This window comes from Artemia sp. Qi Xiang Cuo, chromosome 3 (assembly GCF_049724085.1).
Source record: "Artemia sp. Qi Xiang Cuo chromosome 3, ASM4972408v1, whole genome shotgun sequence".
Classification (NCBI taxonomy): Eukaryota; Metazoa; Arthropoda; class Branchiopoda; order Anostraca; family Artemiidae; genus Artemia; species Artemia sp. Qi Xiang Cuo.
The window spans coordinates 1,629,591-1,647,324 of NC_142796.1; the positions used below are offsets into that span (position 1 = coordinate 1,629,591).

General features: G+C 34.4%; 1 protein-coding gene across 1 annotated transcript in view; it reads left to right on the forward strand.

Moving 5' to 3' along the window:
- Positions 1-6,935: 6,935 nt before the first annotated feature.
- Tpi (triose phosphate isomerase) overlaps positions 6,936-17,734 on the forward strand; it is a 62,184-nt gene continuing 51,385 nt past the window's right edge. The window contains exons 1-2 of the mRNA XM_089087289.1: positions 6,936-7,096; positions 12,768-12,881. Coding sequence (XP_088943415.1) covers positions 6,982-7,096; positions 12,768-12,881 — 229 coding nt within the window. The 5' untranslated portion in view covers positions 6,936-6,981. The remainder of the gene's footprint in view (positions 7,097-12,767; positions 12,882-17,734) is intronic.

Consider the following 17,734-nt stretch of genomic DNA (forward strand, 5'->3'; position numbering starts at 1 on the left):
GAAACTAGAAAAAGTAGTGTTTAAAGTAATGTAAATAGTTTAATAGTGTAAAATAGTGGAACTATGCCAACGATAATACACGAAGAAGTCGTATTTGGGAAAATGAAACTTGTCAACTACTCCCTTTATCCTCTTTATTTTATCGGCCGAAAGTATTCGAACTAATGGTGGTTAAAAATTTGTGGTTAGGGATGCAAGACATTATTACCGAGTTCCCTCTCCCCAAGTTAGTGACGGAAATCCTTGATATGCATTGGTGTATTAAGAGAATTAAAATATATTAATAATATCCTTATTATATCATAGTTATTTAATTTAAAGAAAAATGAGCAAAACCTTTATGCATCAATTGTTTTACCACATTTATAAAGAAAAAAAGGGCAAACAAAGCCGAAATCTATCCAATCACTTCAGTATTAGATTCAAAATTATCAAATGTTTCGAAATTGGGAACAAACTTTTTTTTCCTCGCAGAGAGAGCGAGTTTAGGTCTGAGGGAATGAAAAAAAAGAGGAAGGATATTTCTGTAAATAGGGGGATATTATCCAAAGTTATTATTAATGTTCTAACGACATTGCTTAATATCCCTATTTTAGAAAAGTTCTAGTTATGAAGGTTCTTTAAACTTGAAGTCTCCATAACAATGACTGCAGTACCGTTTCAAGCTGTATACCAACAGAAGTCAAATATTGCTTCAGCAGCTGGATTTCATATTGTCCTGTTTAATAAAAAATCTTTCACGCTTGTTCGTTTCCGTATTGAATTTCACTTCGGTAGTCGAGTTTCGGATCTCCCAGTGAAAAAAAGATCTTTATATTAGCAGATATTCGGTTTGCTCTTTTTATATTCGGTCAGTCTTGCAATGGTGACTGCTAACCATTTTAAGCTGTGTTCTGATAGGACTCGACTTTGCTTAGACAGAGTAATTTCATATTGTGCTTTAAAGAAAAAAAAAACGTTTGTCATGATAGTTTGCTTCTGTTTTAAACTGCTTCGGGAGTCGAATTTCCCGAAAAAAAAAGTTTTTATGTATTTTAGGCTAGAACTACAAAAATTCTTTTCTCCGTCTTTTGCCATTTTGTTTTGAATTAAAACTTGTATTTTTATTGTCAAAAACTATAATATTGGCTTTGTTTTTCAATTGGCATTCAAAGGATCTTTTTTTGAGAAATCTTATAGGAACTTGTGATACCAAACAGCGCTTGAAAACTCAAATCTTTACTATTTCAAATGAAGTATACTCGACATGCAGGTATTATTCAAATTACCTATTTAACGCAGAATCTTGTTATTGGTTGATTCTAAGAAACAATGGCACTTATTGGATAAACAAAATACAAATCTAACAGGCTGAACTAAGGGAAGATATAAGGCTTGCGGACATTGCTTTTCATCGTTTTGAAGTCTTATCCGTTTTTGTGTTGTACAATTAACGTTGTATACTGCTACTGCAAGAGGCTGCAGTTACCGTTACAAGATATAGCTTGTCTAAATGAATTCTAAGAATACTGTAGACAGATTTTGTCTCCGAGAGAGGAGAAATAAATGTTAAGCCAAAAAGCTTGGAAACCCATATGCTTGTGTGCCGTTTCTCAACCCAAGGATCACGACCACCAAGGGTTCCAGGATTCTTCAGACGAGTTGTCTCAAACGATCAAAAATTATCAACTGTAATTAGACAAAAAAAAATATGTATTTATTATTTAATATATTTCAATCAGATTTGTATGCAAAGTAAAAACATTGGATAGTTCAGCATTAGCCTCAATTCTTTCATTTTTTGACTGCACCATTTTCGATAAAATCTATTGGTAAAAAATCACTGCCCATTTTTCCAGGTCTGTTGTTATTGTACTGTTGTGCAATGCTTCGATGAGAGAATAACAGATTTCTATTAGTTTCATATTATTAATCCATGTAGGGGCTAGAGGCTCTTTAAAGCTCAGAAACGTCGCATAATTGGTTAAGGGATTCCTCTGAGTGTGGTTCCGTTGTGGGAAGGGGCATGGCCTACCTGTGGCTTTTGTACACCTTCAGAACAAAACACCTTCCATCAAAATCTTTGGTGGAATGAAGGCAGACGTCTACGTTGAGATTCGTCTCGGGGGAGGGGGAAAGTAGCTGAATTATATTGAAAATGTAAGAATAATCGCATATAATTAATTTTCTTTGGGTGGCCAAGAGTCAATTTGTTTTTCTATTGTCATTTCACTATCATCTTATTTTGCATTGTATTCACACTTTGATTTTTTGTTATATTGTTATTATTATTCTGTGAAATGGTTCCTGACTTGCTCGAGTATGAATACATAGGTGTATTCATTCTCCATTGCAAAATTGGTAATTCGTCAGAATTGTTATGTTTATCAGGTCAGTCGGTTTCCTTTATTCATGTGAATTGATGTATTTGGAAGAGTATGTTAGAGGGTGTGTAATGCGCAGATGCGTTACTGATATTCTGTTGATATTTTGTAACTATGTAATTAACTTGTTCTTCTTTATTACTTTCATTACTAGTGATTTAAGCGTAATGAAGTTGACTTTGTTACTAAGTTCGGAGTTTTTGATAGAGCTTTGTTCGTGTATCCTTTGGATCTACCTATAAGCTATGTGATTCCTGTGTCTTCTTAATGCGCTGAGAAAGCTTATAGCCAGCATCCTCCATGAATGGGTCAAATTACAGTTTGGACGCTATCCTGCGACGAAATTAACCTAAAACTCAAAAAAATGAAGACGAAATCTAATTTTGTGTGTTGTAATATTGGCAAGTTTCAATGACAGAATTTAGATATTCTTCTTCTAAAAATGTACATGGTGATCATTCTAATTTTTAGTTTTTCTTATAATGTCTGTTTTCTTTTTGAAATGGCGCTTTGTGCAGTTTTATGCGCCGACTAAATTTGTTTTTCAGAATTATCTAGACTACTAGAGCATAGCCAGAGCCATATCTAGGGTTGGTGGTGCCCTGGGAAAAATTGATACAGCATCCCCCTTTCGGCTCAAATATAAGTAAAAAAAAGTCGAATCAAAGTGAAAATTTTGATCAAAGTTGGCAACACCCCAGTCACGGCACTCGGGGCCTCTTCCCCAGGCGCCCCTCTGTTTGAACGACTCTGAGCATTGCTACATATGTTCTGGCATGTTTATAAATTTCTTGTCTAAAATCAGATTGGCTTTAATCTTTTGAGATGTTTCTATTGGTAGTGGTGAGTTTTCTTGGGGGCAATGGTGTCGCTTTCCCACCCGTAGTGTCCCTTGCCCAGAATCTAGATATTTACCTATGATCTATATTTTAAAACTTACATTTGGATTTGGTGGTAGACTTCGAAGAGAAGTGATAGTAATATTAACTATATTAATAATATTGTAACATCATAAGGGAAAGCTACTTAAATTTTATTTATGATTAATTTATTTACATTAATTAATGCTTATAATTAAAGCTACTTACATTTTGTTTAAAAGATGAAAAATATTCTCCGAAATTCATTATAAGCAGTATAATGTATAAAGAAAATTAACACTATTGGTAAACGAAATTCTTTGGCGATAAGAAAGGCAATATTGAGATTTACAAATTTTTGCCTCTTTACACCTCTAAAGATAATTTTAGAACTATAATTTCTGGTTAATATCTCTATAACTGAGGCAAAACGTCTGCTCATGACAAAAGCCGCGTAGTACCCCTCTGTGTTTATTCATTTTCGTTATGCTTAAGTACAGGGGTGTAGCTCCAGCATTTTCATTGGGGGAGGGGGGCAAGAGGAATCTACATCCAGAGAATCAAGGGGCATGGGCTATATAATAATTTTTTCTCCAAATTATTTGTGGGTAACTTCCCTCCTTGCCCCTCCCAAACGACGCCACTGCTTGAGTATGTTGTGTATGTAAATAACATGAAAATATAGAAGTAACAGCTAAAACTTTTGATCCAGACAGAGAATAAAATGAATGAAGAGAAAGCTTGAAGGTTTTGGCCTCGTATCCGAAAAAAAGAAAAAGAAATGAAGAACTAAACTTAGCGTAAAAAAGATAAAACACTCGTTTTTTTCCTAAAGGCTAGTAAGTGTATAAGAGATTGCTTGTAATCAGTAGGTTTCATTAAAAGGTGAGGAATCTTATATGTAGTTTGGTAAGTATATTTTGGTTGGTCTTATAGCTGGGGGATCAAATTGGAAATCCCTGGAAGTCTCAGTTTAGAAGGGGGGGGGGGGTAAGGGGAGCTTGGATTTTGGGAGAAGGGTGAGAAAATTTTTCTTTGGTTCTCATAAAACGGTATACAATACGGTTTTATTTTCTAATTTATGGATTTCGTCCGGAAGGCTCTTTGGCTAGTATATGCCTACATGGGCGCCTATATGGGGGGGCAGGGGGGTGTCGCCCCCCCACTGGCTGAATGATGCTGCCTTATTTTTATATTTTTGTTCTGAGATTTCTATTATATAGCATTAAAAGTGCCAATTAGACGAGGTTTGCCCCCCCCTGGAATTCAGCTTATGGGCGCCCATGTATGCCTAATTCCAATCAAGGTGAAGCAGTAGTACCGCACAGGTCCAACGGAATGTGCAAGTATTTTACCCCCTTACTTATATATTTCTGTATTATCATTTTATTTAAAAAACGGAAACGCTGTATCGTCTTTACTTGTGTATACTAGTATGTATCTAACATGAAAAGGCGAGTATTGCCCAGTGGCGTCAACTGGACGGGGTCCTGTGCCCCCCCCCCTAATATTTTTAGAATCGAAGCTACTAATATTGCTCCTCGTTATTCATGGGTTTTATTTATGTTCATTGAATCAGCGAATGATATTTATATTTTTTCTCAACACATAAAGGATTTTTAAATGTTTAGCATGTGGGTAACTTTCATAGAGTACTTGGACTGATTTTCGACCTGGTTTTTACTTACGACCTGATTTTGTTTGCTTTTGTATCTACTTTATATTTGTTTAAATTAAAGGTTTGAATAAGACGCTTTAGAACTGTACTTAGGGATAGAAACAGCTTCAAATGTGTGCTTTCTTTTTGCCCTAAGCTAAAGCCTGTGTATCTACCCTTTTTTGAAGAGTGGTGAGAGATTTAGCCCCCTCCCCTATTTTCTGGAAGCCAAATACGCTACCTCCAGAGAACCTATTGTTTTTGTATAGATGCAATTATATCACTTCTTACAAATTTATGCATTTTAACAACAAATCAAATCCAATAGATCTTTAAAAGGAAAAATATGGCAAAGGACTAATTTTGTATTACAAAGAAGAATATTTTTTTTTCTTTACTCATTTTATTTGTCTTAATTTCCTTTTGGCTGCTCAATTTCACATATAGGGATACTTTTGTAATGAGGTAGTGCGGGGAGGGGTTTTTTGGGGGAGAATACGCTTTCCAGGGGCATTGCGGGAGGGAATACGCTAGACCCCTTTGAGAATTCTAAGTCTCTCAAAGCTGTACGAAAAATACTATTTGATCCAGCTGTATTGAATGAAAGAAATGCTAAGATTTTTAAGACATGTTTTGCTGGATAAAGGGTGACGGGTTGCCGAAAATCTCCAGCTGGGCCAAACGAAAAGTAGGACATTCGTGATTGGAAGCGTGAAGGGCTCACTGGAATTTATTGGAAAGACGGAGGAAGTTCATGGCAGGGATTGAAATGAGAAGCTCAGAAGTAGCCTTGACGAGTGTTTTATAGCAGTGTTGTCCTTAGCTGGCTTCATACCGTGATACCTTCAGTAGCAATAGTAGTAGTAGCGTAAAAATACAAACATCAAAAGAAAAGATACAACAAGACACTACTATTTTGTATAAAAATACATTTTTCTAAATAAAATGTCTTTTGAATAACGCTCCTGTCAAAAGCTTTAAACGTTGGGAATGAAAAATTTGAGGTGCTTCTGAACATGGTTCGTAGTTTCCTTCAAAATATTTTAAAAATCAAAATACTTAAATTGATATTATTTTAAAACAATATTTAAAGCAATATATTTAGTTTTCAGTAAAGTATAAACGAGAAGAATCTCTAGGTAAAAATATGTTTTCAATAAAAAAAACATTTGTGGCAGCTAAATAAAACTGAAATTGCTAATATCTTTTTGGTTTCCGCAATTGTGTTCTCACAGATGGATAAAAAAAACCTGATAGCTGCATAAAGTTGTAAAATGTATCAGCTTGTAGATTTGGAAACAAAATTTTGGTTTCCAGTAAAGTGCAATTGACACTTTTGCCTTAAAAGGGGAATAGCCATCCAATTATACATGTCCTAATGACAAGGATTTAGGCCCCGTACTATGTCTCGTCGCCCAAATGGCACAATTAGAATACTAGTTATTTCTTTGTGTCACGCTCAGTTAAAATCTAACAACACCCTGGTTGATAAGTCAACGAAAAGACTCGGAAAGTCCGTCCCCCCCCCCCATTTGAGTCGATAAAAGACACCCATGACTATATTTTATTAAAAGACAACCGTAAGGACGCACCACTTTCGTAGCTGCTTATCATTTTTTATCTAAAATTGCTCAAATTTAATTTCAGTCTCCAACTTTTGACAGACGCCTGTAAAATTACTTCAAGAATTTAAAAAGAATTCTAACTGAAATTTCTTTTATAATTTCAGAATACCATATGGGAGTTATATCCTTCAGTGTTGAGCATTATTTCATCAATTCCAATGAACCAAATTACAGGTTGTTTTCCTGTGAGAGTAGAAATTTAAATCTCAGAAGAAATAAGAAAAAACCTTCAATTCATGTGCTTTAGCAGAGGAAACTTTAGTGAAAAAGTTAGCAGTAGCTCCTGAAAAATGAACAAGTTATTGCTTTTAATTTGGCATGAACTATTTGCATTTTCTTGAAAATACGGAAGGTCGGTGCAAAGCGCAAAAATACCATATTGAGAATGATTATAGATGGCGTTCCTGATGAATTAATGTTTTCCTCCTTTCAGCTAATAAACTTGAAACAACCTTCAAAAAAAATTTTCATTCAACATGTCTACTCCAAGGAATTTCTTTGTCGGCGGAAACTGGAAGTTAAATGGAAATAAGCAAGAAATTGGAAACATAATAAATTTCCTAACTGCTGGAAATCTTGACCCAAACACAGGTAGGGCCTTGGCTAGGCCAGTTTAATTTTGCTTCCTATTTTTAAAAGCAGGTCAGCCTAGGCACTGATAACCAATTGCTGGTATACCTGATTTCCGGAAAAATATCCTTGGTTCGGTTAGGGTCATAATAGGGCTGTAATCTGGTAGGAAATAATAATAGGCTATAGGCTAGGCCTACTATTAGGCCTAGGTTCTTAACCTATTAGCCTAAGCTAGCCTAGTTGCAGCTGTTGCATTTGCATCCCAGCCTGATAAAGGGTAGAGGCATCTTATAGTATGGAAATCAGGTTAAATTATAGTTTAGTTACTTTTTGCTATTTTAGAAAATGGTTAGGTTAGGAAAATGAAACTTTTAGGCTAATGAAACCAGGGTCAAAAGATACAGGTACTCTTGAAAGGTATTGCCAAGCTTCTATGCAAATCTTCTTCTGATTTCTATGTCTTAGAAATTTGTCTAGCCTAGGCTACTTGACAGACAAAAACACACCAAAAATATGAAAAAATAATTTCAGGCTAAAAATTTTGTAAAATTTCTAGTAAGTCTCATAATAAGGCTGTTTTTTTACTCATCAATGTGCTAAGATCTTACATCTTTTGTCAAAAAATGCTTAAAAGGAAATCTTTGAACAAAGATCTTACATCTTTGGTCATTTTTGTGCAAACATCTTTCATCATTCTGCTCTGATCAGCAGTCTGAGAACAATGATGAGTAGATCATCAAAGTTCTCTCATCATTGTTCTGTATGGCAAAACAGTGGCAGTCTTCACACATTTTGCTATCATCAGTGAGCTGTAAGATCTTAGAACAAAGATGAATTAAAAAACAATAATGATGAATTAAAAAACAATAATCTTTGCAGAAAGATGTAAGATCTTAGTGCTAAAAATGGGCCTAATTTAGCTAATGTGAAAGTGCAAATGTCATTTGATGCTTTTTTATGCTCTTTTAATTTTCAGTTATCAGTTTCTTTTTCTCTGGCTTTAGTTCTGAAAATGCAATTCCTGTTATTTGAGTAGAATTTTAAGCAATATCAATTTCTTTTTCAAAATTTAGGAAATGTATGTGCATATATTTAAAACCTTATAGATTGGGATTGAGCAAAATTGTGAAGCTGAAAACAATTTTGTTGTACTTCATTTAAGCAGAAGATCTATTTTGCAAGGTTTCACTTTTATAGCATACATATTTTTAAAGGTCATCAAAAGCCATGACCCTCTACAGGGAGAAGGAATGGAGGTAGGTACTTCAAAATATATTCCAAGGACATACTTTAGCCTGTAGACCCATCCCTGAAAGTTTCATTTTTCTAACCTAGCCCCTTTCAAAGATAGCCAAAAGTAGCCAAAGTAGAATTTTACCCAAAATAGGTAAGCAATTATGTTGATTAAAAGTGAAGACACAAGGAAAATAGATTTTAAAACCATTTTAGAAGCATTTGCAGAGCAAAATATTTAGAAATATGTATGTTCATGTGCCCATGTTTGTTGATGTAAATTTTGAAAGGCATTCTCATAATATCTAGGGGACAGAAAAGTAAGTAATTAAAGTAAGCACAAAAAAGAAGAAAATGGGACAAAACCCATTGTATGGTTATACTTAATAAATTACTATTTTCCTCTATTTAACAGATAAACTTGAAATAACCCTAAAAAAATTGATTAAATATATCTACATTAAGAAATTTCTTTGTTGGTGGTAACTATAAGTTAATTGAAAATAAGCAGGATATTGGACACATAATAAACTTCCTAACAGGTAAAAATCTACAAGGCTAGGCTATGGTAAGCAATTGTTGGTATACCTGCTTTCCAGACAAATTTCCAACAATTTTAGCAGTCCTTCAGTTCCTGTATCCTCTCAGGGAATGAGGTTCCTTAGCTCCAGTGTTGATAGACTCCCTAATAAGCTTTGTGAACTTTCCTTTTATATGAAATCTGAAAGAGTGGACGTTACAGCAATTACAGAAATTTCACCAAAAAATACCCTGTCAGTCTTAACACCTGAGGAAATCAAAATCAATGGTTACCAACTATTTTCTAATCTGAATTCCCCACTTTGCCTCAGAGGAGTGTGCCTTTATATTAGAGATGTGCTAAAGGTTAGTCTCATTCAATTAAATTCTCTGAATACTGATGGAATTGAGTCTATGTGGATTAAAATACACAATCAAATAATTTCAATCATAGTGGGTGTTGTTCATAGAAGCCCCAGTGCTCCATGTGTTTTGGGCTCCAAATCTAATTTGGCTGCTATGTTGTCTCATGTAATGTCCAAACTTGCCAGCTATGATCTTGTCCTTATGGGGGACTTTAATCTTCCTGAAATCCAATGGATTGATGGATCTGATTTTTGTAATAGAGATTCTCCTTTTTTGTCTGCCCTCTCGGATAATTCCCTTTGTCAAACAATCTCACAACCAACTTGTTACAGGGAAGGTCAAGTCTCCAACATTCTTGATCTGGTTATACTCAGTAACCCTGACCTACTTATTAAGAATGCAATAACCACACCTGTTGGTAATAGCAACCATGTAGTAATTATTTCAGAGCTATGTCTGCCTACCAAACAACCTTCCTCTAAGCAACAAAAATATGCAAACTACAAAATAGTCTCTGATAAACTTGCCAAAGTCAACTGGAAAATACTTATTATTGGGGATATTGAAGAGAGTTGGTCAAATGTAAAAACTGAAATTCTAAACCTTGAAAGGTCATGCACCAGAATTTCAACTCCTGTAATATTTAGACATATAGGCTATGAAGGGTTTTTTTCCCCAAATTTAAGAAATATTTACACAAATGGAGGTAGATAATTCAATAATCTTCCCAGGACATTATTAAAGCTCTTGATCCATCCCTGAAAGTTTCATTCACCTAACTGAACTGCTCTCTAAGGTAGCAAGATGCCCTTTATCTAGAATATTGCTTTACCTTTTTCCCAATTGGCTTTACTTGGTATTATGAATCAACTACTAGTGAGAGATAAGGGGGAAAGATAATGATCAACCCACAAAATCAACAAACTTCTATATAGAGCCTTAGTCTGTATCTAGTCCCATTAGGGAAGTAGAGATGCAATTGCTATGACAGCAATTATTATAATTAGGAAGAGCATTGAATAGACAAAGAATGACATGGTATGATTCTTCCATGCTAAAATTCTAGATAAGAGACTTTTTAGCCATCTTAGAAAATGGTTGCAATAGGAGAATAAATCTTTTGGGAATGGTTTAGAGCCTAAACTATATCCAAGAAGACCTTTTAGAGTATTTACTTCTAAACCTTCCTTCTAATGGATGTTGAACTCTGATGAGCTTGTACAAACATCATGTCTTAAAAGAGAAAAATTAATAATTATATCTAAGCACACACAAAAAACAGGAAAAGTGTTTTCAGCCTCCTAACATAGCTAAATCCAAATTTATAAGGTTTTTGAGAATTTGGAAAATTGTGTCTTGGATTTGAAAAAAATCCCAATGCAGCTTAAAATCCAACTTAAATCATTAGAATTGTTTCTTTTTTCTTTTTAAGCATAGAGTTCAATAGAAAAAAATGTAGTTTTTTTCTGAAGTTAAGTAAGGCATCTTGGAATCTAGACATGACATAAGATCAATCAGATGGACAATAAAGGAGGAAATCTATGGCTTCCTCCTTTATTGAATAAAATAAATAAATAAAAGGGCTGTAAAAATTATGCTTGGATACAACTACTCAACATCCAATGATGTACTGAAACATCTACCTGAATTCCTTTGACAGTTATAGATGCAATTAGCATGTTGTTTAGGACTAAAGTGTGGCCAATAATTTTGTCCATTTAGTGAACTGGTCAATATCAGAATGAAGTTAGAAAAAAAAGAGTGTATAATAATCTTTGAGTGATCAGCATAGAAACTTGTCTTCTTCTGGACAGCTCTTATAGTGTTGTTCCCTGAGGTACTCCACCTTGAACCTTACTGATGTTTGGTATGAGTGTCTCAGTATCCTCTCCACAACTTTGTACTTGTTGTTTTCTTTTTGGCAGGAAATCATGAACCTACACCACTGTATCTAAATGTGTGCCTTTAGCTTCTTAAAAAGGCATTGGTGACAGGCTTTGTTAATTGTTAACAAAGTTAATTGGAATCTCCCAGTTTATGGAATTAGTTATAAGCTCATAAGAATTGATGAGATGAGTAGCATTTGAATGAATAAGTGAGAAGTCAAACTGACATGGGCTCAAAAGACTTTGTGGTTAGGTGTCTGATTGCTGCACCATTAAAAGTAGCATCCCTACTACTGAGGTTCAGCTTACAAGTCTCAAATTTGCAGTCATTCTTGCTCCCTCTCTTATATAGGGGTTATATGAGCTAGTTTTCAGTAAACTGGGATCACTTCAGGCTCTATTGATTTCTTCAACAACTTAGTAAGAGGGGCAGCAGATGTGCAGTGACCCTCTTTTAACACCTTGGGACAAGCACCATCAGGATCTTTCAGTTTATTTTTGTCTAGTTTTCTATCTGGTTCTAAAGATCCAACTGGTCAATTATAATGGCTGACATTGGAGTCTTGGTGTCACACTTAGACAACTCAAGGAGAGGACTGTCACCTGGTGGTTTGAAGAAGGACATGAACTAATCAACTAGCTAGAGCATTAGCAATATGCTGTGAGTCCAGGTTATTGTGGCTCTGTAGCCCTAGGTTTGTTATCAAATGGGTCCTGGCTTTTGGGATAAGGCATACTTTCAAAATGCTTTGGGGGTTAATTTTGGATACTGCAGCTATAGTCAGTTAAACACTCTGGTCTTATTTTCTCATTTGATTCCTAGCCACTATGTACTTCTAATAATAATTAGCATAACCAATATTTTGTTTCTTCAGTTCTGGATACTTTTTCTATGAGTTTATAGCTTTCTTTAGCTTTTTTGTAATAAATGGTAAAATGTCAAGTCTTTGCACCCACCTCAACTCAGTGAATCTGTTAACTGTCTTGAGTATGGTTTTGTTAATTAATGACCAAAAATGCATGAACATGTATTTGGTTCAGAAAAGACTAATCAAAAGCAATTAGCTCTCTAATCAGACTTTAATCAGCCTAGCCTATGCATGTCTAAAAAATAAATTTATTTTGGGACACAGCCTAAATTGATGATCAGTTGAAATGTGGCTACTTTAGCTAAAGGGAGGGTGGGATGGAGCATTGACTATAAATTCTGGATCATGGTCAGTATGTAACAGCCTAATGTAGCTTATTGTTTGCTAATTAGGAACTAATGATCTTCAATTTAAACCTTATATATTCTTTTTGGGTGCCCTTTGTCAAGTACCCCACTCCAACATTTTCTTCTAGATGTGCCAATGGAAGTAGTCCTAGCCAGGGTTTCCAAGATCCTCAAGTATAGTCTTTCTTCTCACTTGCTGAGGATTGGTACTACACAAAGGTAGTTCTACAGGCACAACGTTATGGGAGATCAGACAGCTTGTTTACCTTTTATTTTATTTATGACTTTAACCTAGTTATAAGGGCATAGATACAAAAGGAAAGGGAGGATCTAATCTTTCATTCCAAGATAGCATAGAATCACAAGCACTTAAACCAGGCTTATATGCAGTGCTGGCAGATTTTCCTAATCTTTAGTTTTTTGTCTATATATACCCTTTTCTTTATTATGGATTACTTTTTTTTTGTAGAGGTTGTGTGTGCTCCTCCTACCATCTATTTGGAACATGTTAGAAAAACTTTACCATCATCAGTTGGTGTGGCTGCACAAAATTGCTACAAGGTTCCTAAAGGAGCATTTACTGGTAAGTTCTTTTTCTCTTTGTAAATCATCCAAAAATTTACCTATGTCAGCCTAGTTGCCATCATACATTCAGATTGTTGTCTATATGTAGGACCTGTATTTGGTAGTAAACTTATATCCAATCACATGAAGAGGTCACCCTCCAAAAATAAATGTATTCTAACAATATCTTAGATCAAAAATAAAATTTTGTAATATGGATTTTAATGAAACCAGTATTTACAAGGGATCCAGAAAGTAAGTATTTTTTCTGGGCAATAAACATTATATTTATGTAAAAAAAGCTCTCGTATATACAAACTAATTATATATACATATATATATATATATATATATATATATATATATATATATATATATATATATATATATATATATATATATATATATATATAAATAATTTTTTGTGTTAGGTATTTATTATAACAGGACAGTTTTTTTTATTCATCATAGATAAATTCCATCTGTGATTACAACCATTTTTTAATTGCCTCTCTTGCCTTGTCATTTTTGTTGAATTTTTGGCCATCTAAGAGATCATTTTATTGGTGAAAAAAAGGTGAAAATCTAGCTAGATATATATATATATATATATATATATACATATATATATATATATATATATATATATATATATATATATATATATATATATATATATATATATATTACAAGCTGTTTGCTCAATTTAAATATTGCAAGCTGTGGCCTTGCAAAATTACGCGGGTGATACCTGTCAAAGATGATGGAAGTAATTATGAAGTTTGCTGTTATGGAACTGACGAAATTAAAATAGTAACGTCCGAGAATATATGGGCTTACGCAGAGAAATATGAAGAAGCGCTGAGAGATGGCAGAAAAAATGTTCAGAGAGCAATAAGGCTGTGTACGGAGGACTCGGAAGGTTTAGCCGGGGATTTATCTGAGTCAGTTAACTTGATGCAGTCAGAAATTGTTAACCTTCATGACGGCATACAGGATGAAATTCGTAGGAGAGTGGAAGAGCAGTGCAGTAGATTAGGGAGTTCTCTGGTGACACAGATTAAGTCAGATTTTCTTGATACTGTTACGCAAGCTGTCTATGAGGCGATCGATCTGCAATTCAAGGGTAAATTTGAACTGCTTGAGAAATCACTTGGTGATTTGCGGGCAAGAATTGTTCAAAATTGCGCAAAGCTCCAAAAGCTTGAAACTAAGCTGGATGATATAAACCAGTCTTCTCTTCTGACTAAGGTCATTGTATCTGGGATAGACTCTCCCGCGCGTGATTTGCCCCACCTTGGTGAGAAAGTATTAGCTCGACTTAACAGTGGAATGGGACTCAATCTTGATAAATCCGTTGTCAAGGGTGCAAGGCGTTTGGGAGGTGCCTCGGAAATAAAAACTCCGATTGAACTTACATTTTTTACTGAGGCATCTGCAGTTGAGATCCTGCGCAATCTCAAGAATTTGAAAGGTACCCGAATCTATGTAAAGGAGGCTCTAACCAGGGAAAGGCAAGAAATCTACAAGCTTTTTCGCAATAAGTTTGAATTGAAAAATGTATAGACTTTACGAGGTGTTGTTTATGTCAAGTGCGGTTCGCAAATCATTCCGTGTAAAACGATTTCCGACGCAGTTCAGATTCGCAATGTGTCATATGAACCTGTCGTCTAAACTAAGAAGCTGTGAATTTTTCGGTTCTTTTTTGGTTTTATGGATCGTTTTCAGTGTTTTCTCGATTCTCGTTTGAAATTAGATGTTATTCTAAATTCAGCTACCGGAAGTGATAAAGATATGCCTTATGTAAATAATCTACCTGAATGTGTTTATTCTTCAGGCGAGTTTCTATCGGATAAAACAAAAAGTTGTGATTTTCCAATCAGATCGTTACATTTAAATGCCCAGGGGCTACAAAGTGCATTCAATGAACTGAAGCTCTTGCTTGCATCTAGTCCTATAGACATTGTTGGAGTTTGCAAAACTTTTCTGTCTGCTAATACACCCCTTACAATGTTAGATCTGCCCAGGATGTATATTCGTGATGACTGGTCTTTTAGTATCTTCAGTGATTTGTCTGTATTTGATGAAGGGTTATGTGAGACTATTTTTGTTGAAGTTGTACCTTTGGGCTGCAATCCATTTATTTTCGGGTCTGTTTATCGATCTCTGTCGGGTAACCCAAAAATATTTTTTGAAGTTTTTGAACCGCTGTTGAAAAATCTGGAAGCGTTGAAAAAACCAGTTATTATTTCGGGTGATTTAAATTTTGATCTTTTGAATCTCGATGTTGGAAATAATAAGGAGTTTTTAACTATGATGTTGTGTTCTAATTTTCTTCCAAGTATTTCTCTGCCGAAAAGAGTTACAGCTAACACAGCTACATTATTAGATAATATATTTTTCTCTCCTGTTTTATTTGATGCTGAAAAATCGTCAGTAATTTTGTCTGATATGTCAGATCATTTTCTGGTTATTGTTCTTTTAAATTTAAATAATAGTAATAAACAACATCGAGATTCAACAATGGATAATTCAAAAAAGCAATATATATATGGATTGATTGTAAAGTTCTATGTCAGTTAATTGGTGACCGTGATTGGAGTTCGGTTTATGGCTCAGATGACGCAAATGGTGCGTTTTCAGATTTTATTGATCAAATGATGCGACTGCGGGATCGGGCTTCTTCAACACGAGTTTCACATGGAAAGTTTGTGCAGAAATTTGACCCATGGACTACTGAAGGTATTTTGGCATTGTTAAAACATAAAAATAGAAAATTTAAGAATTATTTAAATTTAACGACACCTGAGTAGTTTGTAGGATTAAGAGTTTATAGGAAAAAGCTAAATTAAATTATAAGACATCAGAAAAGAAAATATTATAAAGAGAAATTTTTAGAGTATAAATCGGATATGAGAAAAAAATGGCTATTGATAAATGAAAAGATACCTCCTCATAGTCGTAAAAGTACTAGTGTTAATTGCCTTGTTTTAAATGGAGAAAATGTTACACAGCCCAATGAAATTCTAAATACTTTTGGATATTATTTTAGTAATATTGGTTCTAGACTTGCATCGACAATGAATATGCAACTGAATTCCCCTTCTATTTCAGTTAATGAGCACCATGCAGAAAATTCGTTTTCTTTTTCTGAGATTAAGCCTCATGAGATTGAAAAAAATATTCTGAAGCTTAAACGGAGTTTTTCTAAGGACGAATTTGTACTTTCGGCTCAAACCATAAAGCAAATAGCGTCAAGCATTTCATCTTTGTTGGCACATATTTATAACCTATCACTTATGATTGGGTTTTTTCCTGAACTTTTAAAAAAAGCAAATGTTATAGCAATACCTAAAGCTGGGAGTTCCACTGACCCTTCAGATTATAGAGGCATTTCTCTACTTTCGTTTTTCAGCAAAATTTTGTAAAAACTTGCAAATAATCAATTACAAAAATATTTATTTTATAGTAAGATTTTACACACGTCTCAATATGGTTTTATAAAAGGAAAGTCAACTGAACTGGCAATTCATGAGCTTTTACTAAATATTAATGATTCACTAGATGATGGTCAACACGCGTTGGCGATTTTTCTTGATGTCGCAAAGGCGTTTGATACCGTAAATCATTCGTTGCTTCTTTTTAAACTAAAGTCTTATGGGTTTTCAACACCAGCTGTTAAATTTTTTTCATCTTACCTTTCTGGGAGACGACTAGATTGTGTTGATAAATCTCGTGATCTCCGTTCCGAAACTTTTTCGATTAATTACAGAGTGCCTCAGGGCTCTGTCCTTGGGCCTATTCTATTTATTCTTTTTACAAATGATTTGCCAGAAGTTTTGCCTCTTTGTAAAATTATAATGTTTGCTGATGTAGTAATTTTTGCTTCTAACCGGGACCTATCAGTTCTTTTCCAGAACCTCGAAAGTACGTTACTAACTGTATCTGATTGGTATTCAAGGAATTTACCAGCTCTTAATGAAAAAAATGGCGATATGTGTTATTTTCGCGAACTGGATCAGTAGTGTCAGATACTTTCTCTCTTTTCTTGAATGGTCTTGAATTAAGACGGGTAGATCGGTTCAAATATCTTGGGATTATTTTAGATGAAAATTTGTCGTTTCATAAATATGTAAAAACACTGTCGTTAAAAATTTCCCGAAATATTGGCATGCTAACTCGTCTTCGTCATTTCTTTCCTAAAGCTATTCTAAAATCTATTTATTATTCTTTTGTCCATCCATATTTTCTCTATTGCATTTCGGTTTGGGCATCTACCTTTCTGTCTGTTTTCAAATCTCTCCAAATACTTCATAATAAAGCAATGAGGATTCTTTTTAATGTTGATTGCAGATCTTCAGCTAGACACCTATTTCTGACTTTAGGAATTTTCTGGTTGGACCAACTTCATTTAATTTTTATCTCTAGCATTTGTCACAATTATCAATATAGTAATTTACCTATAAGTTTCTCCGGCATTTTCTCGACTAATTCTCAATTTCATAATTATCCTACTACGCATCGTTCAGACTTTTCGTGCGAAATTCGCCCGACATCGAGAGCGGGATTCAGCATCCGTCACATTGGCCTAAAAATCTGGAACTCAATTCCAGCATCAGTTCGAGAATACAGCAACAAGTGAAATTTTCTAAGACTGGTGAAGAAATATCTTATGACATGCTAAGCATTTTGTTCATTAGGGTTTTCTTTTTCGTTGTTGTAAAATCTAGTTAGAAAATGGCTGTGTATTTTCGTTGGCAATATTTTCAGCGCTAATGCCACCAGGCATGTGCGCTGTTTTGTGACATTTATTTATGTACGTGTTATAAATAAAAATATTCTACTCTATATATATATATATATATATATATA